Raw genomic sequence first — 26,173 nt, 5'->3', positions numbered from 1 at the left:
ATGGACAGCGTCACTCCTTCAGAAATACATAATGGACAGCTTGGCTTGGGCCTCTATAATGGTGATAGTATTAGGGGACGGAGGACCCGTTGATTTTATGATATATTGTTTATGAAAAAAAGATTCAGTATTTGAAATAGTTTGGCATTTTTTATGCTTAATATTACAAAAACTTTCAAATTGAAGCAAAGAACATACATTAATTCACAATTACAGAAGTTTTTCCAACACATTTTACAGTATTGCAATTTTTTTCTCCAATGAATATGAATCCTACGAGTGACTCGAATTTGCGACTGACTTTCTTTCTTTTTTTTTTTTAAACTCTCACTTCAGCCTCCTCAGTCTCACAATTTAAACGCTGAGGGGACGCAGACGCTGACAGCGATGACCACGATCAACCCGCAGACCCTTGCGCCTGAATCCAACGCCTTTGGTTACTATCAAAATATGTGGAATCACCCGAACAACTATTTCCCTACCCTGCAAGGTAATTAGGCCCTTTTAGTTGTTCACATGCGTCCAGAGTTTTGCTTTGCTCAGCTAGTTTTGTAAGACATTATAGTGCTTATTATATGGAAAATACTTGATTTAATATATTGATGGGTCTAACCCGAACCCTGATGACTTCTGAACCAATATAATGTAGACAGATGGGGTCAAATGTACTGTTTCTACATAAAAATATCTAAAGTACAGTATTTAGTCTTGTTTTTGAGCACGCGTAAACAATGTGATTGTGACTGGGCTCCACATTACACATCAGCTGATAACAGAGGAGAACAAAAGGACGGAGAACAGAGCACGGAAGCTTTTTGAGCCTACGGCAGTTTGCTGATATGTGCATATTTTGATTCTTGTGTCCGAACACCAGAACTTTCTCAAATTAAATCTAAAACAAATAACAGTATCATTAAATATATGTATGTATTGCTTTGTGTAACAAAATGATCCGCCTATTCTCTCGCTTATCAGGAGGTCCATTCTGCTATCAGAATGAGGGAGCGCAGACTGTGGCAACTATGGCGATGACGAGTACACAGCCAACTCAGCCTCTGCCCATTCCATACTGCACAGAGAGGCAGGATAACCTGCAAATGCAGTTCACTCAACCGCTGGCAGGTACAAACCACGCCGAAACGTTTTATGCCAAGCAAACAGGAAACACAAATAATATTACAGCCACACCGAAAAGACTTTCAATGTTACGTGACTAAAGGGACGTCATGAGAAATTTCCGAACATGACAAGAAAAAAGTGTCAGTGTTCCGAAAACACAAGTCATGGTGATGTTACGAGGAAAAAGTCACCATGCTGTGCAAAATAAGTAGTGAGAGGAAAAAAGTCATAATGTTCTACGAAAATAAGGCATTTTATGAGAAAAAAAAAATCTGATGAGAAAAAATGCATCATTTTATGAGAAAAAAAGTCACAATTTTACTATTTAAAAGCCACTGTGGTATGAAGTTACAAATCTATGAGGAAAAATTTCCGTAAAGTCGAGAGAAAAAGTCATATTTTGAGAAAAACAAGTTACCATGCGATGACAAAAATTTTGTAAAGAAGTCGAGAGAAAAAGTCGCCATGTTATGAGAGAAGTTGCAATTTTATGTTAAAACGTCATTATGAGTTAGCCCGTGTGACAGTTTGGATTTCTTTCCTTTTTATGTCTTAGTTCCTGTGTCATGCCCTTATTTTGGTATGACTTCCGTTTCTGCTCCGTTCGGTGTTTTCCCTGCTTTTGTTTTCTGTTCTCCCGTCCCTGCTGCTAATTTTAGTTATGCCTAGATTGTCGGAGCATTGTCGTTTTGTCAGCGTAAAGCTCTTTTGCGGATCCCTGCTACTGCACAGCGGTTATTTACTATTAAAATAAACATTTTACCTGCAGTGGAGTCTCATCTCTTGCATCCTGGGGTCGCCGCCACAACGGCAACATGCCAAGACGTGATGACTTCGTTGTCATAAAATTACAAGTTTTGTTGTTACAACTTTTTGTTTCACTGTCTAAATATTGCATTACAGTTTTTCCCTGTTTCTGTCTGTAAAACAATTTTCTCGTAACATTACGACGTTTTTCTCATATTTTTCTTATTGTTATTGTTGTTACTGTCTGTAAAACTATCATTTTACAAGAATTGATCTTTTAAAGTTGGAATGTTTAGAGAAAAACTTTGTAATCTTGAATTAAAAAGTCAGTATGGTATGAGAAAAAAAGTTACATGTTTGGAGAAAAAAGTCGGAATGTTATGAGAAAATGTCATCATGCTGTGAGAATATGAGACAAGTTACGAGAAAAGTCACCACATGAGAGAAAAATGTGTAACGTTATGAGGAACTAGTTATCTTATGATAAAAAGGCCTCGTCATGAGAAAAAACTTGCAATTGTAAATTAAAAAGTCATTATGGTATGGGAAAAAAGTTGTAACGGAGAAAGAAAATGTAATGTGAAAAATGAGAAAAAAGTCGGAATGATATGATAAAAAAAAGTCATGTCATCGGAAAACGCCATAATTTTATTTTTAATAAGTCATTGTAAGAGAAAAAAGTTGTAACAAGAAAAAAGTTGTAATGTTACGAGAAAAAACTCACACAAAAAATTGTAGCATTAAGATAAGCCATTGTTATGAGAAAAAAAAGTTGTAATTTCATATTAAAAAGTCATAATGGTATGAGAGAAAAGTTGCAACAGAGAAAAAAATGCATGTTATGAGGGGAAAAAAATTCATTTTTAGAAAAAAGTAATGTTATGAGTGATAGTTGTAATGTTACTGGTAAAAAGTCATGATGTATGAGAAGTAACTGGGAATGTTATGAAAAAAAATGTAATATTACCCGAAAAAAAATCATGTCAGGAAAAAAAAATCAGGTTATAAGAAAAATGTAATGTTATGAGAAAAAGCCATCATGAAAAAAAATCATGTTACAAGAATTTTTTTTACGATATGTTATGAGAAAGTCGTAATCGTATGAGAAAGTCATCATGTCATGACAAAAGTTGAATGTTATGAGAGAAAAGTCATGTTAGGAGAAAAAAACTCACAAGGTCACGAGAAAAAAGTTGTGTTATGAGAAAAAGTTGTAACAAGTCATGATGTATGAGAACTAACTCGGAATGTTATGAGAAAAAAGTAATATTACCAGAAAAAAAAATCCATGTTATAAGAAAAACGTTTGTAATGTTATGAGAAAAAAGCCATATCATGACAAAAAAGTAATGTTACGAGAAAAAAAGTCGTCATGTGACGAGACAAAAGTCACAAGGTTACGAGAAAAAAGTTGTATTATGAGAAAAAGTTGTAATGTTCCTCATAAAAAGTATTATGAGACACAGTTGCAATGTTACGTAACAAGTCATGATGTATGAGAAGTAACTCGGAATGTTATGAGAAAAATGTGTAATATTACCAGAAAAAAAATCATGTCAGGAAAAAAAACAAATCATGTTATAAGAAAAATGTAATGTTATGAGAAAAAGCCATCATGAAAAAGTCATGTTACAAGAATTTTTTTTTACGATATGTTATGAGAAAGTCGTAATCGTATGAGAAAGTCATGTCGTGACAAAAAAAGTTGCAATGTGTTGTAATGTTATGAGAGAAAAGTCTCATAACTTTTCTCATAACATATGATATGAGAAAGTCGTAACCTTATGAGAAAGTCATCATGTCATGACAAAAAAGTTGCAATGTGTTGTAATGTCATGAGAGAGAAAAGTCATCATGTTAGGAGAAAAAAACTCACAAGGTCACAAGAAAAAAGTTGTTATGAGAAAAAGTTGTAACAAGTCATGATGTGTGAGAACTAACTCGGAATGTTATGAGAAAAAAGTAATATTACCAGAAAAAAAATCCATGTTATAAGAAAAACGCTTGTAATATTATGAGAAAAAAAATCATGTTATAAGAAAAACGTTTGTAATGCTATGAGAAAAAAGCCATATCATGACAAAAAAGTTATAATGTGACGAGAAAAAAAGTCACAAGGTTACGAGAAAAAGGTTGTATTATGAGAAAAAGTTGTAATGTTCCTCATAAAAAGTATTATGAGACACAGTTGTAATGTTACGGAACAAGTCATGATGTATGAGAAGTAACTCGGAATGTTATGAGAAAAAAGTAATATTACCAGAAAGAAAAAAAAAATTGTGTTATAAGAAAAACGTTTGTAATGTTATGAGAAAAAAGCCATCATGTCATGACAAAAAAGTTGTAATGTCAAAAAAAAAGTCATGTCACGAGACAAAAAGTCACAAGGTTACGAGAGAAAAGTTGTATTATGAGAAAAAATTGTAATGCTGTAAAAAGTCATGATGTATGAGAAATAACTCGGAATGTTCTCAGAAAAGTCGGAATATTACCAGAAAAAAAATGATCATGTTAGGCGGAAAAATTCTCATGTTATGAGAAAAGTGATCATTTTACAAGAAATAAGTCATTGCCATGAGAGACATGAGAAAAAAGTCATAATGTTACGAGAAAAAAGTCATGTCACGTGAAAAAGTAATAGTGGTTTGAGGTAAAAAGTCATTAGTACACAAAAAAAAGTCATTAGTAAAGTCAGGTCAAACATATTGTACCAAATACTTGTTAAAAACACTTGTGGTTGATTGACACCCATCAAATTAGGCAGTTCTTTCTCAGGTACAGACACAACCTTTCTTAACTGTGTTTACTTCTGTGCTGGTTGCCTAGGTGACATGGCAGCCACTCAGCTTCAGTATGCCAACTCCATCCTTCCCCAAGGTGTGGCACAGGGCAGTGTTCCTCGAAACCAGTCCGAGCGCAGCTTGATGAAGAACAGGTGAGACTCTCCTCTGCCTGTGTAGACCCGTCCATAATTCAGGGGATCCAAATGAGCTTGCCTTTTGGAATAAAGACAAAACATCTTTATTTGCAAACGAGGAGTGCATTATTGGATGAAACATAAAATTCAGTTACCACGATGGATTTTCATGCAAATATTAAAAATGATGCCACGGGAGGTGTATAAATTAGGGCTGAATTTTAATCGGATTAATCAGTTTTAAAAGTAATTAATCATGAGTAATCTCCATTAGCAACTATGTCTGAAATATGCCCATTTTGACTGTATTTATTGAACAAAAACATAAATGACAGGATTATATATATTTCTATGTATTAACAGCTCCAAATGAACTTAATATGTCCATCAAGCTTGCGTCTAAAAATCTATTTTTAGTCTCTTTAATAGTAGCCAAACATTTCAATCACACTTTAAACCGGGCTATTATGAGCAATGAGGGGTTGCGTTCAAAGACACCACGTAATTTAAGGTACATTTACTTGCTTTCATACTTAAATGTAGCAAATTGGACATCCTAATGAAGAGCTACAAAGTGAGTCCACTTCCATGTTTTTCTGTATCTTCCTGTTTATTTACACACATTATAAAGCCGTTTTTGTGATGTTTGGAGTGTCCCTGAATGCATCTTGCGGTCTTGTAATGACAATGAGGTAGTGTCGTTCCCACCGCGTTATTTTTGACAACCCTAAATTGTAACGCGTTACGATGGTGCCCGTTTAAGTCGACGCCCGTCGGACTGACTCACTCAGGGTCCAAAACTAGCCTTTGAGACTTTGGACCAGAGATTGACCGATATGGGTTTTTCAGGACCGATTTTTAGTCGTCAAGGAGGCCGCAGACCGATATTTGGAGCTGATACTCATTTGCAGTAAAAGTGAAAACATTGGCGACAAAATTTCGAATACGGTCATGAGACACCGAACTCACACGATGAGACGGTGCACGAGACTCGGTCCACGAGGACGAGACGAAACAAGATTTTTAACATTATTTGACTGGACAAACAAACTTTTATTAAACCATGTCACAAAACAATGTATGTGCATTTTGAAATGTGTAATGTCCCACAAATTGACATTTTAGGAGAGCAAATAAACCAATGTTGTGATAACGAGAATACTAAGAAGTGTTGGCGACATGTATTTTCTCATAGACAATTCATACTGTGTCAGTTGCTGGCTTTTTAGTAGGGGTGTCAGCATTGTAGTTGAACAACGCCGACTCACTGTTTTCTGTTATCTACTTGTCCTGTCGATTTATATGATTAAAAAAACTGTAATAAAAACATTATGGATATATTTAAAGACAAATATAAACGGGCTCCACTGATGGAGACACTGACTGACAATGACTGTGTATTGTGTAGATATACGACAATATGTTGTGGTCAGAGCAGAATGGGCTTGAAGATGATGCTAGAAAATGAGAATACAAGTCCAAAATGCTGTCGCCTTTTTGAGCGCCCCCAGAAAATGCTAAAAACACTCATTGTCGTCAGCAACCAAGACGTCCACTAGCCAAATCAACCTTATTGAATATTCATTTACATCAGCCTGACTCCAAATTATTTGGTGTTTTTCCAGGGAGGCTGCTCGTGAGTATCGTAGGAGGAGAAAGGCCTATGTACAGGGCCTGGAGGAGCGTGTGGCCAAGCTTGAAAATCAAAATAAAGCCCTGAAGGAGGAGCTTAAAACCTGGAAAGAAATGTGCCAGCATAAAGTCCCTTGATTATGCTGACGGAGGAGGGCCTGTGTTGGATATACTGTAGATTTCACTTTTTTCGCCTTTTCATAGAATGCTGCTGTCGGATGATCCCAAGGAAAGAAACTTTGAGGGAGGAGCAACAAGGAGGGGTCGGTACCTTGCTGAAGAATACTTGGACAGGTCCGTGGAGGAAGTCATCTATTAATATTTGTATAACAGAATAGAAAAAAATCATAATGTGCTGTGCTGGATCACAATTGCATAAAAATTTTGTGTATATTTGTCAAATTGAGATAGTGACGTAGGTCTACTCTGTTAAGTTTTGATTTTTGGGATGTAAAAACTTACAGTGTATCAATTTAACAATTTTTTTTTCAATACTCATGTGGAAAAAATATACCTGCATCACTGATGTCAAATGTGAAATCTTAGGCAAAAAAGCGAAAATGGATGAAAAGACAAAAAAATACAGTGGATCCCTGCCTATTCACGGCTTGAAAAAGTGTTTGTCCATTTCCTGATTTGTAATTTGTTAGCATGTTTGTCACACCTAAAATTAAATATTAGTCAATGATGAACCTTTTTATTAAGGGAGAAGCCAAACCTACATGGCCTGTGTGGAAAAAGTGATTGGCCCCCCCATCAGTGTGGAAACGTTTATAAACATTTGTAAAGCTTTGGGACTCCAGCGAACCACAGTGAGAGCCATTATCCACAAATGGCGAAAACATGGACCAGTGGTGAACCTTCAAAGGAGCGGCCGGCCAACCAAAACGACCGCAAGGGCGCAGCGACGACTCATCCAAGAGGTCATAAAGACACTCGGCAAAAACGACCTGCATGGCAGAGTTCAACAAAAATAAGGCTTGTCTCAGTTTTGCCTGATTGATGAGACAAAAGTTGGAACTTTTTGGAAGGTGTGTGTCTGGCATAACAGGAATGCCGCATTTCAGAAAAAAATATGTACCAACAGTAAAATGTGGTGGTTGTAGTGTGATGGTCTGGAGCTGCCTCAAGACCTGGAAGACTTGCTGTGATAAATGCTGAACTAACTTGGGTTCTGCAGCAGGGCAATGATCCAAAACACAGCAATGGCTGAAAAGTCCTGACCTGAAAATTATGATGCTGTGGCATGACCTTATAAAGGGGCTTCATGCTCGAAAAAGTGAATTAAAATTATGCAAAGATGCGTGGGCCAAAATTCTTCCACAGCGCTGTGAGACTCGTTGCAAGTTACTGCAAAAGCTCGCTTAGTTGTTGCTGCCAATGGTGGCCCAACCAGTTATTGGGTGTCGGGCATTGTGTGTTGTGTTATTGGCTAATGTTTAAATTTGATGTTCCTAAATGAAGGGTGCACACACTTTTTCACACCACTGTATTTGCAGATTTAAATAGAATTTTTTTAAATAAAGTGGTTTGATGCTGCAGTTAGGAATCAACAGAAGGCATCAATTCACTTAACATTTTCCACAGTGCAATTGTCACTGTATGCCTATAGTTTTGTAATGTTAACATAGGATTTAGAGCAGCGGCCTTAAACTCACTTTCCTGATGCTGGGCTTCACTTGCCTACCACCGGGACAAAAATTCTTCCCCACTCCCCATTACAAGCCGCCTCTTGTGTATTTAAATAAATTGTGCTCAGGTTTGGGATCTGAGCAGAGACTGACAGCAAAGTGGGTGAATTTTATTCTCTAAATTGGTGAGACCCTCTGATTTGACGCTGCATCCACATGCCAGGGCAGGCACCATGCCTGACAATGGCGGGGCATGCTCCTAATGAGACTACGGATGGTGTCCTGGGGGATCTCCTCCCAGATCTGGACCAGGGCATCAATGAGCTCCTGGACAGTCTGAGGAGCAACCTGGCGGCGCCGGATGGACCTAAACAATGTCCCAGAGGTGTTCTATTGGGTTTAAGTCAGGTGAACGTGGGGGCCAGTCAATGGTATCAATTCCTTCATCCTCCAGGAACTACCTGCATACACTAGCCACATGAGGTCGGGCATTGTCATGGACCAGGAGGAACCCAGGTCCACTGCACCAGCGTAGGTTCTGACAATGGGTCCAAGGATTTCATCCCGATACCTAATAGCAGTCAGGGTGCCATTATCTAACCTGTAGAGGTCTGTGCGTCCTTCCAGGGATATGCCTCCCCAGACCATCACTGACCCACCACCAAACTGGTCATGCTGAATGATGTTGCAGGCAGCATAACGTTCTCCACGGCATCTCCAGACCCTTTCACGTCTGTCCCATGTGCTCAGGTTGAACTTGCTCTCATCAGTGAAGAGCACAGGGCACCAGTGGTGTAGTTGCCAATTCTGGTGGTCTATGGAAAATAGCAATCGAGCTCTACGGTGCTGGGCAGTGAGCACAGGGCCCACGACAGGACGTCGGGCCCTCAGGCCACCCTCATGGAGCCTGTTTCTGATTGTTTGGTCAGAAACATTCACACCAGTGGCCTGCTGGAGGTCATTTTGTAGGGCTCTGGCAGTGCTCATCCTGTTCCTCCTTACACAAAGGAGCAGATATCGATTCTGCTGAGGGTTGAAGGACCTTCTACGGCTCTGTCCAGCTCTCCTGGAGTAACTACCTGTCTCCTGGAATTTCCTCCATGCATCCAGGTACCGCAGTGATGCCCTGGTCCAGATCTGGGAGGAGATCCCCCAGGACACCACCTGTAGTCTCATTAGGAGCATGCCCAGACGTTGTCAGGCATGCGTACAAGCACGTGGGGGCCACACAAACTACTGAGAATCATTTTGAGTTGCTACAATGACATTTTAGCTAAATGGACCAGTCTGCTGCATCATTTTTTCACTGTCATTTTTTAGGTATCTTTGATTTCCCCCCCTCTATAGGGTGATCATTTTCATTTCTATCAAATTATGTGGCATCATTTTGTTACCAATACATCACCCACTTATTATCAGGAAAGATATTCAAGATCATTTCCCCCCCAGTTTAGATCTGATGTGTTTTCGAAGTGTTCCTTTAATTTTTTTGAGCAGTATATATATATATACATATATATATAGCACACTTAAGACATTGCCTGAAATGAAAGTGAAATATGCGTGGGTGACTTGATAATTTCTTGTGTTGATCATTAAAATTGAAACGAAGGTTTGAACTTTTTTGATAGTGTTTAAACAAGCAAGAAATGTGAGAGCATAAATAAAGAGTATGGTGAGGAGTTTTAAAGCCTTAAAGAATTTATAATAATTGTAAAAAAAAAAAAAAAAAAAAAATGAAGTTGGCTACTTTACTTTATTTTGGGAAACCATCCCCCATAATAAACAAGGAAACACTGGCTGGCGACCAGTCGAGGGGGTACCCCACCTGTCGCCCGAAGTCGGCTGGGATAGGCTCCAGCATGCCCCCGCGACCCTAAAGAGGAGAAGCGTTATAGAAAATGGATGGCTGGATGGATGGACACTGTACAGTATTTTGCCTTGGTGGAGTGCGTGCGTGAAATGCAAAGAAAGACAGCGACACCAAGTGGACACTCTGTAAAATGCAGCTTTCAACTTTTCACTGTAACATTAAATGTCCTTTACAATGGTGAGGTTAAGTCCAATGTTTCTCAGTAATGATATTGACAAATTGACTAAATGTATGGTGTTTGTGTGTTTTGTTTCCCTTACAAATGTACCAATTGTTCACTAAGCCCAAATCTGCCCGTCCTACCCCGCGTAATTAAGTTCAAAATAATTGCAAAAAAAGTTGTGGAAAGAGTTCAAAACTGGATTCGAGAAGAGGATGGCAGCATCCAACCATCTCTGATGGCATCAGCATCGGCATCGGCAAGCTCATTTTGTTTGAGCCAGAGGCCTCACTACTAGAAGAAGGAAATGCCTACAATTACTCCATTAACAAAAAGGCAAAAGTCATCCTGCCCAAACGCAATATAGCAGTTTATTATTCAGGTATTCCACTTAAAACATAACTTAAGTGAGATTAATTGAGATCAATCAGTCTGGAAAAGGTTATAAAGCCATTTCTAAAGCTGTGGGACTCCAACAAACCACAGTGAAAATGGTGAAATGGTGAAAACATGGGGCAGTGCAGCTGCTCTGTTTTACTGCCTCGTTATAAATAAAAGCTTGCCTGAAGAAAGAGCGAAGTTTCTTTCCTTCCTGAAGAGCTATGCTCTTTTTTCCCCTTGACACATAGTGTTACGACTTTATTCTCGTTGTGTGTGTGTGTGTGTGTGTGTGTGTGTGCGTGCCTGTGTGTGTGTGTGTATATACTGTATATTAGAGGAAAAAGAGAGAGGAAAATAGAGTGGTCGTCTCCCAACCTGAAGGTTGCGTGTTCCATCCCCAGTCCTCCCGTGATCATGTCGAAGTGTCCTTGAGCCAGATACTGAACCCCCAGTTGCCCCTGATGCTGCGTCATCAGGAGGTAAATGTGCTAACAGTCTCAAAGCGCTTCGAGTCCCTTGGAGATGGAAAATCGCTTCTCAAGTGAAAGACCGTTTACATTTGAATCCAAACAACATCACAATCTTTTTTCATGATTAAAAATGCTTTTTACTTGTCTGACGAGATTATTACTGCAATACAAAAACATCTGTATTGATGGATTGTATATTAAGATAGTAAGGTGTCCAATGTGTAGAAGGTATTAGAAAAAACTTCAACTGTTGGTCTCAGATGACTGAACTTTGAATATAAAACATCTGTTCTAGGAATAACGATGTTATGGACAATGACAATGTATGAAATATATAAACTCTTATGTGGGCGTGCACTCAGCTTCTGATGTTCTGCAGTGAGTCTATGAGGCACTTGTTGTAATCAGCCACTTGTTGGTAGACATTCTTGGAAACGGAGGCGAAGTCGCTCTCTTGAGACTTTGAGGCGATGACTGGCGCCGTCGTTAAAGAAAAAAACCTGCACAGACCTCAATCAGCAGCTAACATACAGTAAGGGTGTGTCTCAATCACTTATTGAAGTGTACTGACACACTGCCTGTGTCTGACAGAAGGATACATTCTTTCATGACAAAGTTGTTCTGCTCCAAATGTTGCCACTTCCTCTCCAGGTTAGCCAGCTACCAACAACACAAGACCACAGCGTAAGCATGGGGGGCGGGGGTAGTTGCATGACAGCATAACTGGGTTAAGGAGTGTCACAAACCTGCGCGTGGGTCTCGTTTTCCTCCAGTTTTGTCTTCAGTGCTTCATATTTCTGGTTCATCTCCTCCAGCAGCTGTCGGAATGAATCTCGATGTTGTGTGAGGGAGATTCGCTCCCCCTGCAGCCTCTGCACCACAAACATAATTCATGATTTATAAACAAAAATGACACGAAACACAGATTCGAGTCACATTTGGACTTCCTATGTGACCAGGATGGGGCGACATCAGCGACTTCTGACCTCACAAAACTGTTCTTCATATCCATCCTCCATTGTTACTTTCTGTGCCGGTAGGATGGCGAGACTATTTTACCGTCTTTCTCTCCTCTGCTGTGTGTCTCAGAGTGTCCAGGTCGCTGTAGGTGACCAGCTCCGATTGCATCTGGCTGACATGTTCCTTCAAGGTGTTCAGCTCCCCTGTGATCTTGCCCTCCAGCTGCTGCACCTTCTCCAGGTCCTGCTGCAGACGCTGGGACTCTGGGAAGCGGACACATGATGTGAATGAAGTTGGCTATGAGTCTATGAAGCGCGTGAGTGACATGCGGGTCTACGAAACGTCACCGACCGCTGGACAGTCCCCTGGCGGTGCTCGCCGATTGAGACACCTCGGTCTCCTTGCTGACCAGCACGTCTTGCATGTTCCTCAGCTCGCTGGCTGTGATTGTGTCCACCTGATGAAGCCGCAGCATGTTCTGTACGTGACCAGATGACACATGGCTTTAACTGCACTGCCAATCCTCCATGCATCCTCCATTTTTCATACAAAAAAGGTCACTATTTATGCACTATTGTGCTTCTATCCCTTATGCACGTATGTCTTCACTCACCCTGCTGCAGTGCTCTAAGAGAGAGACAATGTTCTCCTGGCTTTGGGTCGTCTTGTTCTGCTCCTGAGCACTTAGCTCCTCAAAGGACTGCAAGAAGCCTGAGAAGGAGGGATGAAGAAAGGAAGAACATTAGTGCGGGCTATGAGGAACTGCATGTGCGCAGTAAGTCATGTCATATCCCCAAAAAAGCAGGCTGTATCGCGCATACTACATATGTACACCCAATATTATGAACATGCGTAAGTGTGGACAATACATGTAGAAAAAAGTACATCATTTAATATACAAATGTGACTTTTCCCATTTATTAGTATTACAAATATGTGCCCATGGAAACATGATGTGCGTTTCAGTGTAATCTTTAATTCAGCACCAACAACGTATTGCTTACCATCAATTTCCTCTTCCTTCCTCTTCAGCTCCTTGTACTTCTGCTGACACTCCCCTTCAACGAGAGACAAGCACAATTATTTTATTTCCAGGCACCGTTGATGTACTTGAGTCTGTTAACCACCATCTTATACACCAGTAACGTCAACATCTCAATGACATACGTTCTTATTCCAGGTACAAGCTCAGCCCTAGGTGGGGTGTGAAGGGGTCGGCTATTAAAGAAATAAATTAATGTAATAATTCAAATAAATAATACAATAATAAAAAACATCCAGTGTAGGTCCATACATGCTCAGCTATCTGAACAAAACAAGTAAATAGCTGGTTTTGGTTATGTCGATGTCAGTCAGTCAGCCAGTCTGAGAGGTGTTGACGTAAATGTATGTGCCTAACATGTATGTGTGTGCCTAACAATATTTCTCATTAATAATGAATTCATTTTATTTTGAAAAGCTTAGGGCCAATAAAAACAACAAGCTGCGGGCCTAAATGGCCCCCGTGCCGCACTCCAGCGTCTTTTAGTAAGCTAGAGAAGCACTTTTGATTCAGAAGAAGGAAACCTTATTATAGCTTATAGCTGTTACCATGAGCTTGCTCGGAGTCCTGCTCCAACTGTTGGATGTCCTCTGTGATTTGACCGGTCCTGTCCCTGATCTCCAACAGCCTAAACACAACCACACACACACACACAGTTAGCTGATGAGTTTAGTTTATGTCAACCACTTAGGAAGTGCTTTTCAAAATCGACATACTGTCTGTCCATGCTGGCAATTTCCTGATTGTCCTCTTTCACCTGAAAAACATCATCATCATGACTTACATGAATCTCAGCACTTCCAGACAGTTTCTCCAGTTGAAAAGTCCAAACAGGACTCACTGTTTTACTCACTATTTGTAAATATGCAAATCTTGCTTATATTACTTCTATTTTATTTTATTTTATTCATATTGCATTGCATTTTATTTAAGAGTGTTTCTCTTTTTCTTCTGCAATTGCGCTACTGCAACCAAACAATTTATATTTCTATTTAAATCTACATGTCTTCGGATTCTGATTTTTCGCAGCCCAGCCGTTGGCACTCGGGAGTCATGGATAGCAATAGCACCACGGCGGCCATTTTGAACCCGCAGCTTGTTTTTTTGGTTTGTTTAAACGGCCTTGGGCATATTCTAATAATTAAAAAAAAATATTAATTATTGTTGTTAGATATTGTATTGTATTAGAGATATTCAACTAATCTGCTTTGTCATCAATAACAAAGCTATAGTTGATATAACAAAGATCTAGTTGAGCATTTACAGTATCTGGAATGGTTTGGCATCTTTAACATCCAAAATGTATCAATTTTTCCGTTTCCGGCCCTCTGTAAAAAAAAAAAAAAAAACATCTGAATACCTCTGTTGTCAACTATTATATATTATTTGATATTTATTTTAATTTGATAATTATTCATCTGAGAATTACCTGCCAGTAGTTTGCAATTTTATGTTTCATTTATAAAATCAATAAAGCTGTTTACAAAAAGGTAAGCAGTAGGACTGTCACTACAAAATTATCATTGATAACCAACAATTACTAACTTTTATTGAGACCATTTTTTCACAATTGTCATGAGAGGTGTAATTCACATTTGAACCACTAGATGGTATTCAAGTATAGTGTACCCGTGTAAGTCACATTAGCTTGACACAGAAGTAGCTTGTATGTATGTTGTTTAAAATGTAAGCCATATATGCCGTATAACCATATTGAATGGTTGCATTTCTTTTGCATTGTAGCGAGCGACATTGTCAGTGAGCGCGCACTTTTTTTTTTAGCTGTTTTGTTGATATATTTACTTTGCTGACCCAAATGCCTCAGTAAGCGCAAGCACCTTCATCTGTAGTTTATTTTTTTTTACCCAGTTGAGAAAAGTATCGGTCGTCGGTGTTCATGCGCTCACCTCTGTTTAAAATCGAAATATTCCCACACCGGGGCTTTCGGCTGTGGCATTCGCCTCAGAAACCATCGCTTGGGTGCCTTCATTCACGTTAGCGTATGCTGCCTCACGAGGCTAACTGCTAACACTCTTCCCCGCCTCCACAAAGAAGATGAATGAGATGAGGGCTCACTCTCTCATTCGTTCAGTCCACTATAGAACCGATGCACACAGACAGATAAAGAGTGAACCCTCTTGTCATCCAGTCTGTGTGGCACAGACGCATACATACACATGGCAATTTATCAAGGGCGTCCTAATTATCGACTTCTTTTTTATCGTTCGATTAATGGAGTTATCGATTATCGTGACAGGCCTAGTAAGCAGTTTGATGTTTTACATTCTGTTTTCATACTATATACAAAATGAACCGAACTGTGACTTTAAAACTGTTGCGAACCGGGTTTAATGGCGTCCCGTTACATCCCTACTTTGCATATATCCAAACAAGGTACATCGTTTCTATACTATATGCTTGAAAAAAGCAACGGCAGTAAATAAAATATATGAAATCAAAATGAATAGAAATTGAAATTTGAATTCTTTATTTGTCCGGGAAATGTACATATTTCTCACCAGTCACCTCATTTTTGAGTCTAAATCCATCGTGTTTTTAAGTGCCGGTATTTTTGATGCATGTAAACACAATTCATGTCATTTTGAGATGAATATTTACCATAATTACTGGATGGTAAAACCAACCTGTTTCAATAGTTTCTCTCGTTCCTCCTGAGGCGTGCTGAAGCTCTTGTGCTCGGCCTCCATGGTGTCCCGCTTTGCCTCCAGTGTGGACAAAGTCTCGTGAAGCCGAACCACTTCCTGCTTGATCTGGGAGTGGGCGAGCTCCTGCACAAAACGGAAACAGAACATCTAGAGATGCTTCCAACCTCACTGCTATGGCTGCATGAATTTCAACGAAATATGATCTGCATTTCCTTGCTTAGAATTGAGACTGCAATTCTCTGGATTTTTTTTCACACACCACACTTTCTTTTTAAGACTACAGTGGACAAAATGATTATTTTTTCCAAAAATAGGTCGTTTTTCCTGCAGAAAGCGCATTTTATGCACCATAAGTGAGTAATAATTTATAAATATATGATAATAAAGGTCAAATAAATATACAGCATACTGTACATGTACCACTGTTAGAAAGCACACAATTTTTAAGTTTGTCTCTATGCTTCGTCAAGAGCTTGTTCGGGCTTCCTTGAATGCACCATAGTTGTGTGCTCCAGGATGCAAAAGTTAGTTCTGCCCATTTCTTTTCTTCCTTCTTCTCTTTTGAGCAGACTCACCGCTTCGTATTCCTCCTTCCTGGTGAGCAGGGCATCCAGTTCTTCTTGGAGAAGAGATAGCTCCTGAAAACAAGACGACGGGGACCGAAACGTGTGTCAACTTTCTTCTCCATGACACATATAAAACTGTGCATTTTTACGTAACAGCATTAGTGACCAGGAAACATCGTAACATGGAATGTCGTAAACTGAGGACCATCTGTATTGATACTGATATAAAAAAAATACCTGTAGTAGCTCCTCATTGGCTGTTGTCATAGTGAAGTACTTCTCTTGCTTTGCAGCTGGCATGGCCTGGACAATCTCGTCAGCGACGCGCCTTTCCTTCTTGATTTCCTCTTCAATGGCCCTGACGGCCTCTTCCCTTCTGCAGAGCAAACACACAACGGGAGACACGTGACGAAAGGTTGTAGATCACGGTCATAGACATTCAGTGAGAAAGCATACATAAGGTACTGTATATACAGGCATGTACTACATAGCATTTTATGTAAAGGGATACCAATTTTGGAAATAATGGGCCAAATTTTTCATTTAAAAAATAATATACAGTTAGAAATTCCCCAGTTTTTGCATGTTTAAAGCGAGCGGCATTTTGTCCCACTTTGTTCGACGGTCCTCGATGGCACCTTCTAACTTTGTCCCACACTGTACTAGTAGACTACTATACTGTATTTTGACCCTTTTTCTTTCACCTCATTTTTGCTCCCAAATGCTGATACTATGTGGGAATGCATAGAGCTAAGATTTGATGACCTTATTGAGTGCTGATGGGTATATTTGTTCTGTACACAATCTCTCTGAAAAGCAAAGTCCAGGCTCGTACTGGTGGATGGTGGGTCTGTATTCATTTCATGCTTTTAATTTTACGTTGTTTAACACAATACATAATAAGTAAGATACATTAGATCACTATAATGTACGTTATGTTTTACTGACGTGTTGATTACTACCTAGTGTGCTGCTAATGCTAGCTAATGGTAGTGTTGCGAGCTCTTCAGCCATAGTCACACTGACATAAGCCCCCAAATAGCTGACCTCAGCTATGCCTGCCATTAACTAGCAGCTTGTACCTGAATTTTAGCAAAGCAGTTCAGCCGAGAGATGGCTTATACCAGCAAGCTGTGACTCATTGTCTGTGCATTTTTTATTTATTTTGTTATTGAGTGTGACTGCAAAACACATGACAACCTGTCATGGGGCCAAAGAAAGTCGCAAGTACCAGCAATTTGATGCAGAAGGTGAGCGTATATTCTCGCTTCTGACTGGCAAGTCGACATAGTCCGTGACAATTCCAATCACAGCGACAGTAGATACAAATAACTTTGGTCTTGTTGTGAGAGCCATCTGCCAGGGCTTTAAAGCTAAATTTACCAATCAAAATATTGGTTTCTGGTCAATATTTGTTCCCGCTTGTGGCTCCACAATCACCGCTAATTCCTCAAACTGCGGTCTGGGCCGAGGGTCAAACAGGACGTGCGCACGTTAACCGCGCCTCAAAAAAATAATACCGTTAAAGGAAACTTCACGCTTGAACTTTGACACCCCTAGCTGTGTTATATAGTATTCTACCCTGGTCATTAGATGTCAGTAATGTTATACTGATGAGACAATAGCCACCCCAGAGGTAGTACAGAAACCACAAACAAGTAAAAGAGTAACAAGGAATTGTGCCAATGCTAACATGTTTGAGTGTATATTCAGTGTCAGTATATTCTTATACCCTTATCTGACTATAAGGGTGTTACTTCATGTCTAGAGGGCTCTAATCATGTTAAAAAACCCATTTAGACTGTCGTAAACAGGTTTTCTAGAAGTCGCCCATGTTGACCAACTACAATGGTTGGATTGGGACTGGCAACTTGCCTGCGAGGAGGGAAAGACAAGGAGGAAGTGTGTTAAACCTTTACAAACTACTTACTCTCTTCTCTCAATGAAGATGCTGTCAATGCTTTCAGCCTCTCTGTCATTCTGGGCCTTCAACTGGAACAGAATTATATAGAAATATTGTCGTTTTCCATAAAAGAGCTTGAAATCTACATTTTGATCATGTTTCTTTATTTGTAAGAATCGTTCCATTGAGGATGTTTGATGCAGTGTGCTTACGCCGTTGTAGTCGTTGATCATCTCCTCCATGTCAGAGTTGGTGTTGAGCTTGTCCATCAACTACACATAAAATAACAAAAAAACTGTCTAAATAAATATATAAAGAGGATCCATCGATAAAATGCTATCCTGTACGGTTATATTCATTTTTGTCACATATTAACACATTAACTGATGATACAAATTGCACAAGAAGAAGGCCAACTGAGGCTGCTTACCATGTTGTAATCCGCAAGCTGGCCCTGCAGATCCCTGATCTCTGCAGCCAGACTTTCAGCTCTGAAAGGGAACACATAGCATTTTTTTTTGTTAGATTAGAACTCCCCAGTTTTTGTATAATCTGTTTTTAAGCCCCTGTTTTCAAAACACTGTCTCTGTTATTGTACAATATTGTGCGTAACAAAATAGTCCGTTTGCCCTTATCACGGAATGGAATGGAGTGCCCAAACAAAGCCGCCACCTATGCGCTGTGACTCATTGTCTGTGCATTTTTTATTTATTTTTTTATTGAGTGTGACTGCAAAACAACCTGTCATGGGGCCAAAGAAAGTCGCAAGTACCAGCAATTTGATGCAGAAGGTAAGAAACTCTACTGAACTGAAGGAAAAACTCATCACAAAGTACGAAGATGGCGTCCCCTCCCCTCCTGCCTCTACCGCTCCTTACGTATTCTCCAACGTGATGTTAAATGTTCATTTATCCTAATAATTTGTCATTAATTTTATTCCTTTTCTGCTTGTAAAACTATAATTATTCTCTATAAAATGCATTTTTGTTAGTATTTTTGGGTGTCTGGAACAGATTAATTGGATTTACATTATTTCCCATTGGAAACATTTTGGGGTTTTTGTACATTTCAATTTTTGTCTCACATTTTGGTTCAAATTAATATCAAAAACCAAGGTCCCACTGTATGTTCATTTTAAAAATCAAGTACCATAACTGTTGGGAGCGGTCATTTTTCAGGGCGAAAGTCCACCCGGATTATTTTCAATTAGTCTAAGGTGTTTCAAGGACAGTTTACAATTCAAAGAGGAGTACAAACAAGCAATTGCAATGCCAGAGCTGGAGAGAGCAATTAGCAGGCAACGAAAGTTTAACAAGCACAATTGATCTCCAAAAAGGAACCCTGTTCCGCTTTCTTTTAGGACTTAGGTTAGAGAGCTGGTACAATGGGTATAAACTTCCCTTTTTTCGTCATTAGCATGTTAGGCACCAGCCCGTCTAAGCTGGACAGCGAATCGCTCCTCAGACGGAGATTAAAAAGGTGGCATATCTGAAAACTGTGCAGATGAAACTGCATCTTTTCCAAATGAAAGGTCTTCTATGTCTGCAGATGAGCATGTTGCCATATTGTGTCTAAAACAGAGTGGAAAATATTCCATTCCTAACAATACAGCCGGCTTTGAAAGCCTCACTGCCCACTAACCTCTTTTCGTAGGACAGATAGACAGAGTTCTCTTGGTTGAAGGTGTCGATCTCTTTATGGAGTTTGCTGATCTCTGTGGTTAGTTCGTTGATCTTACTCCTAACAGCACATGCACACAACAGTGTTATAAACTATTCTGGAAGTAAACATCTTTTACATAGAAGCCCAACTTGGACTACAAATGAAAAATAGAACGGGAAGTCACATATATCAACAATATAGCAAAGAAACATTTCAATGGCCTGCTTAGTGTATGTCTGATTTACAGTAAGTGGCAGTGGGATAAATGCATGTTACCTGAGAAGACCCAAGTAGTAAGACTTGTCCAGGATCTGTCTCTGGGGTCCTTTTGGGGGTGGTGAGAGAAAATGTAGAAAAAAGGTTAGATGCAAAATGATGCATATGCGTGATTCCATCTTCGCAACCCCGGAAATTGGTGGATTTTTGGTAAAAAATACTCTATTCTCCAAAAATAATCAGTTTTTTCCACAGAAAATGCATCTTATTCACCCTAAGTCGGTAATAATTTAGGAATATTTGGTAATACAGGGAAAATGTACAGCATACATGTTCCACTGTTAAAAAGCGCATCATTTTACATGTTTATGTCGTTATGCTCCACTGACTATGTCTTTTTCGTCGAGCGTTGAGATTCTGTACTTTGTTCGTCAGTCCTTGAACGCACCGTACTTGTGTGCTGTGGGACACACAAATGAGTGCGTGAGGTGAACATGAGGGATGTCACTTTTTTTTTTATTATATTTTGTTACAAACATTAATTTGTGGAATTGAATATGGTTATGAAAACAGCTCTTCAAAACATCTTAAAAAATATTATGTATTGCTGAATTTACTTTTTTGTTCCACAGCATGACCAACAATATTGTTTGGCTTTTGTAACAAACCTCTGTGAGTCAGGTCCCTAATCCAATAAAAGATCCAGTAAAAGTCCATCCAAAAAAAGATATAATTTGAAAAAAATGGGCATGCAAAATACTTTTAGGGTAGGACATGGTTATAGATCAATTTGTGGTGTAATTTAGAATATATGACATTTTTTTAACAAACTCTCTTCAACGCAGTAGTAATTTATTGACGGTCCCTGGTATAAACAACCAGCGGTTACCACGGCACTTCCCGTGCGAACTCCCCGCACGATGACACAGCAGTCTGGGCACAGTGGGGGGAACTACCGCTGTAGCTGAATATCCGACGTCCAACATGAAACTAACTTCACCACGATACACCGTGGACATGTCGGCACGGTGGTGCTGCGTTTTCTTCTTTTTGAGGGTGGTGGGAGTCGAGTGGCAACCAGCTTTGAGGCGCATTACCGCACCTACCGTGTTGGAGTGTGGCCCAGAGTTACGAATGTTATACGGCAACCGGATCGACCCGATCACATGGCGGAAGCCAATTTTATCCAATCTTCAAAATACAGCGGATCGGCAACCGATCCCGACCCTCAAGATTGGATCGGGACATCCTTATATGTTATCGGAAGTCGTTACTGGCAAGCAGTGTGGATTATGTAGACACGGCTTGGAGAATCGCCTTTTCTGACAGCTACCCGAGACAGACTGCAGAGCGGGGGAGCCTCGAACTACCCCAAGTCGCTGCAGAGTGAGGTGGAGGCGGCCCCACAACAACTTAAGTGCGCTTGTCGCCCATGGCTCCAATTCATCAGTTCCATCTATCATTTTACATTCATTATTTTATCATTTCAAATGCGTTCAGATAGCTAGATAGATACTTTTATTAATCTCCATTTTACTTGTTAGCTTCCGTCACGAGTGAACAATGGCAACTGAAGAGAGAGGGTGCTGGAGCTGAATCTTATCAAATATCAATAACAATTTGGAGTGGAGGGGGGAACAAGGCATGTTTAAAAATAGCCATTTTATGGGCGTATCAATTACGATTTTTGGCATTCACCGGTAGGCTTGAAGCATAACTCGCATAACTCACTTTTTTGAGTTAATTCAGTGGATTCTCAGCAATTCTATATTGCTTTCCAAGCTGTACACTGACCACTCTAAGTTATATCAAAGGTTCATGTGTTATAATAAAAGTGAATGTACAGAATGACACAGACTGTCTATTGTCATGTCAAGATATGTTGATATTTGGGACATTTCCACCAGAAGATGCTGGAGCCATGCAAAAGTACAACTCCTCATCATCACACTGAAAGAAAGTGGCAGCACATTGTTGGATAGTGATCCTGGGGGAGGAGTTTGAGCTTACCTTTCAACCCAGTCTTCATACCACTAAGGCCCTGCTGAGTCACAGGCCTGTCAGTCACTTTGATCTGTGCTGACAGGACACCAGGAGTGGCAATGCTTGCCCTCATACCAGGATGAACACCTGTACCTGGGACCATCTGAATGAACATAAATCCATGAGACGTAAAGCAAATATGCATGTTCAAAGCTAACACCGATGGTGTGAAAAAGTGTTTGCCCCCTTCCTGATTTCTTTTACTTTGTATGTTTGACACACTTAAATCTTTCAGATCATCAAAGTTAAATAATAGTCAATGACAACACAACTGAACACAAAATGCACTTTTTAAATGAAGCTTTTAAGGGAGAAAAAATCCAAACGTACATGTCCCTGTGTGAAAAAGTCATTGCCCCCTAAACCTAATAACTTAATAGCCACCCTTAGCAGCAACAACTGCAATCAGGTGTTTGTGATAACTTGCTTACTTACAGCGCTGTGGAGGAATTTTGGCCCACTCATCTTTGCAGAATTGTTGTCATTCAGCCACATTGGAGGGTTTTCCAGCATGAAGCCCCTTTTTAGTTTAGTTTCAGTCATGCCACAGCATCTGAATAGGATTCAGGTCAGGACTTTGACTAGGCCACTTCAAAGTCTTCATTTTGTTTTTCTTCAGCCATTCAGAGGTGGACTTGCTGGTGTGTTTTGGATCATTGTCCTGCTGCAGAACCCAAGTTAGCTTCAGCTTGAGGTCACCAACAGATGGCCGGACATTCTCCTTCAGGATTTTTTGGCAGTCAGCAGAATTCATGGTTCCATTTATCACAGCAAGTCTTCCAGGTCCTGAAGCAGCAAAATAGCCCCAGACCATCACACTACCACCACCATATTTTACTGTTGGTATGGTGTTCTTTTTCTGAAATGCGCCGTTACTTTTATGCCAGATGTAATGGGACACACACCTTCCAAAAAGTTCACCTTTTGACTTATCAGACCACAGAGTATTTTCCCAAAACAAGATGTTTTCTGGCAAAATTGAGACAAGCATTAATGTTCTTTTTCTTCAGCAGTGGTTTTCATCTTGGAAGTCTGCCATTCAGGCCGATTTTGCCCAGTGTCTTCCTTACGGTGGAGTCATGAACACTGACCTTAACTGAGGCAAGTCAGGCCTGCAGTTCTTTAGATGTTATTGTGGGGTCTTTTGTGACCTCTTGGGGTCATTTTGGTCATTTTGTCACTTGTGGGAAGGTTCACCACTGTTCCATGTTTTCGCCATTTGTGGCTAATGCTCCTGATTTTTTTTTAGATCTCGGCATGATGTCAAGCTTTTGAGGATCTTCACCTACATAAGTTATTTATTCATTGAGAACAGGTGTGGCAGTAATCAGGCCTGGGTGTGGCTGGAGAAATTTAACTCAGGTGTGATAAATCACTTTCTCGCACAGGGCCATGTAGGTTTGGATTTTTTTTTCTCCCTTAATAATAAAAAGTTTCATTTAAAAACTGCATTTTGTGCTCAGTTGTGTTTTCATTGACTAATATTTAACTTTGTTTGATGATCTGAAACATTTAAGTGTGACAAACATGCAAAAAAATTAAAAATCAGGAAGGAGGCAAACACTTTTTCGCACCACTGTACATGCAAATGAATCATGGCAAATTATGCAAATTTAATAATGACATCATCGAACATGGACATATTGGATTTATGCATATGCTTCGCTCCTGTCAAAATTCCCCATTGTGGGACTCATAAAAACTTCAAGCTCAATCCCACTTACGGGCAGGTGTCCTGATAACAAGATGATTAGTGTTAATCTATGGCTGATATGCGTATTTGTTATTTTAAAGTGGAGCCTCTATTTTACTATACTTTTTAAACTAATGCAAATATACACACTTTCACAAGGAATTGTGAATCAACAGTTATTGTATTTGAGTTTCCTGTCATGATATAATATAATAAAAGGCATAGTTAGATTTTGGACTTATTTGGGTACATCCCAACCAGTGCCTTACCCCAGTCGGTATGCGTATGGCTGTTGGAGGAGGTCTGACAGCTGTTAAAGGTCTTCCAGTTCCGGGTACTACTGATCCAGCACGGCTCATAGGTCGACCCATGCTGGACGGAGGCCTTTGACTCGCCATAATGTTCAAACCTGTGACGCAAAGTATTAATTCAAATAAACTGCAAATACACATGAGGGCAAGTTATTGGTTTTGTATCTCCTGTTGAAAACACCCAAGAAGACAATGTAGACATGAGGGAAATGCCCAGGAAAAAGTTGGCGGAATAAAGGGTATATTTTTCTGTTACTTCTTTTAAACACTTGGACAGGGAAAAATTGGTTGCTCTCTATTGCTGTCAAATATTACATGTCAAGTCTTAAATGATGACGATCCCTGAGCAAACCTCCATTTCGTTCTGTGAACTTGCAGCATTTTTCTCCTGAATTTGTTTTGGGGGTTTGTGTGTGTTTTGGGCATTTGCAGCATTTTTCTTTCACATTTGTTTTTGATCCTGCAGCGTTTGTACGAGTGCAGCATTTTCACATTGCATGTGTTTGATGGTGTTTATTTGGACGTTGCTTACGTGTTTGCCCCCGTCTGCCACAGCGACTACTACAAAAAATCATGAAAAAAATGAAAAATGCATACAATAATAAACTGACACCAACTTAATTGTTTTTGAAGTCAAATTAATGTAAGTGCAAACAATGCCAAGAGATCACATTTACAATTACACACATAATAACGAGGTAGGACGTTAATCATGCAGCCAGCATGTGTTTATTATCTTTAAACATTTAATATATTTATATAGTACATCTAAATTACATGCTTTCGTCGATGCAAATGCAAATGGTATAGGTGCACTTTTGGTCGATTTAGCTGCATTTACATGATATTTAAAATACTAATAAATGCCATATTGTCAACAGGCTAACACAGCTAGCATACAACTTATACAAACACGACCTATGCGGTCCTCTCATACGTCGTCGTGTCTTATTGTACAAAGAACTTTCCAAAAAAGGAAGCCCCCAACCACCAAATAACATTAAAAAAAATACCTTTCGTGTCGTATTGTTCTACGGAATAATACTAGGGTGGTTGTCGTTTGTTTAGAGGTCGACTGGCGAGAGCTAGCAGAACAAACCTCACTGTTAGCCACACGGGAGGATGTTGATGTTACCACGGCAACTGTCTTCTTCGCGGGTACCGGGACAGCAGTTAAGCACTGCTGCCCCCATTGTGTCGTGTACCCACACGACAGGGATAGTCCCAGTTTGTAGAGCCTCGCTGGTGGGCCTATACCAAAAGTAAATACGCGGATATCATTGTCGATACCGTTCCATTTTACTTGAAATCCATAATGTAATAATTTACGCAACACTGTACTACAGTATTACATATTGTATTGCAAGTGCTCTTTTATTAGAGCAAAATAAAGTCCTTGCAAAATAATTACACAAAAGCAAAAACTATTGGCTGTCATTCAAATATTTGCGTTTTTTTATCCCCAAAGCCCTCCTTTTCCACTAATTTATTCCCTGAGTTCGTAAATATATAACAATATATCAATACAACATTATTAAGAATGTAACAACATAAACAACACAAAAAAACGGAAAATAAACATAGATGAAAACTAAAAAATATCCATCGCTTCACGACTGTATCGATCTGATACTGATCAAGACCTTTGGTATTGATATGATTGCTATTCAGATCGATTCGCCCACCCCGAGTTGAGTCTCAGTAGGGATGAAAAACTCGATTCCTTTTACTGACTCAAGTTCTAATAATAGGGTGAGCCCATCACAGATCACAGAGAGCGGTCACAGAAACTCGCATTTTGGGTACTAAATTCACTCGAGTTACCCGTCACAGACCACATGCTCAGAATCTCCCCCTCCCCATCTCGACTTGTCCCGCATTCAATCATGTCCCGACACTACCTGGTTTGCTTTTGTCATTTAGGTAGCGGTAGCACGGGTGGGTATGTGAACAAGCTAACAGAAACGAGTACTCGTGAGTTCCGATTCAGTATAAAACTTTCGAGTTTTGAAGGATTCGTTCAAGTCTTGCACATCTCCACATCCAGGTCATGTCACGGTCATCCGAAAAAATGAACGTACACATTGACATTTTGACACATTAAAGATGCTAAAACCAATACAGTGTAGGCTAGCTATTTGAGCCAAAAATGTAATAGCTAATAATACATGGAATTTATAA

The 26,173-nt window shown here is 39.7% G+C and overlaps 1 protein-coding gene across 6 annotated transcripts; it reads right to left on the bottom strand.

Annotated features, from left to right (window-relative positions):
• Positions 1 to 178: 178 nt before the first annotated feature.
• ift74 (intraflagellar transport 74) lies at positions 179 to 25,109 on the bottom strand. 6 transcript variants are annotated; one of them, XM_054766302.1, is made up of 23 exons: positions 25,006 to 25,102; positions 24,525 to 24,553; positions 23,951 to 24,090; positions 21,956 to 22,091; positions 20,006 to 20,054; positions 19,709 to 19,807; positions 18,498 to 18,558; positions 18,280 to 18,339; positions 18,095 to 18,156; positions 16,402 to 16,540; positions 16,174 to 16,236; positions 15,578 to 15,721; positions 13,649 to 13,689; positions 13,481 to 13,560; positions 12,895 to 12,948; positions 12,504 to 12,601; positions 12,242 to 12,368; positions 11,990 to 12,153; positions 11,677 to 11,802; positions 11,530 to 11,590; positions 10,836 to 11,404; positions 9,875 to 9,922; positions 179 to 4,862 (listed from the first exon to the last, which is right to left on the bottom strand). In XM_054766302.1, exons 3-21 carry the CDS (start codon positions 24,077 to 24,079, stop codon positions 11,289 to 11,291), a joined length of 1,809 nt encoding a protein of 602 aa, XP_054622277.1. In that variant the 5' UTR covers positions 24,080 to 24,090; positions 24,525 to 24,553; positions 25,006 to 25,102; the 3' UTR covers positions 179 to 4,862; positions 9,875 to 9,922; positions 10,836 to 11,288. The 6 variants fall into 6 exon arrangements, with proteins under 6 accessions (XP_054622277.1, XP_054622276.1, XP_054622278.1 ...); XM_054766301.1 differs by lacking the exon at positions 24,525 to 24,553 and having other exon boundaries at positions 25,006 to 25,109; XM_054766303.1 differs by lacking the exon at positions 24,525 to 24,553 and having other exon boundaries at positions 25,092 to 25,106.
• Positions 25,110 to 26,173: the final 1,064 nt, after the last annotated feature.

Source organism: Dunckerocampus dactyliophorus, chromosome 21, assembly GCF_027744805.1.
Source record: "Dunckerocampus dactyliophorus isolate RoL2022-P2 chromosome 21, RoL_Ddac_1.1, whole genome shotgun sequence".
Lineage (NCBI taxonomy): Eukaryota > Metazoa > Chordata > Actinopteri > Syngnathiformes > Syngnathidae > Dunckerocampus > Dunckerocampus dactyliophorus.
The sequence above is the reverse complement of the archived record's forward strand: the minus strand, read 5'-3'. Positions and strand labels throughout refer to the sequence as shown.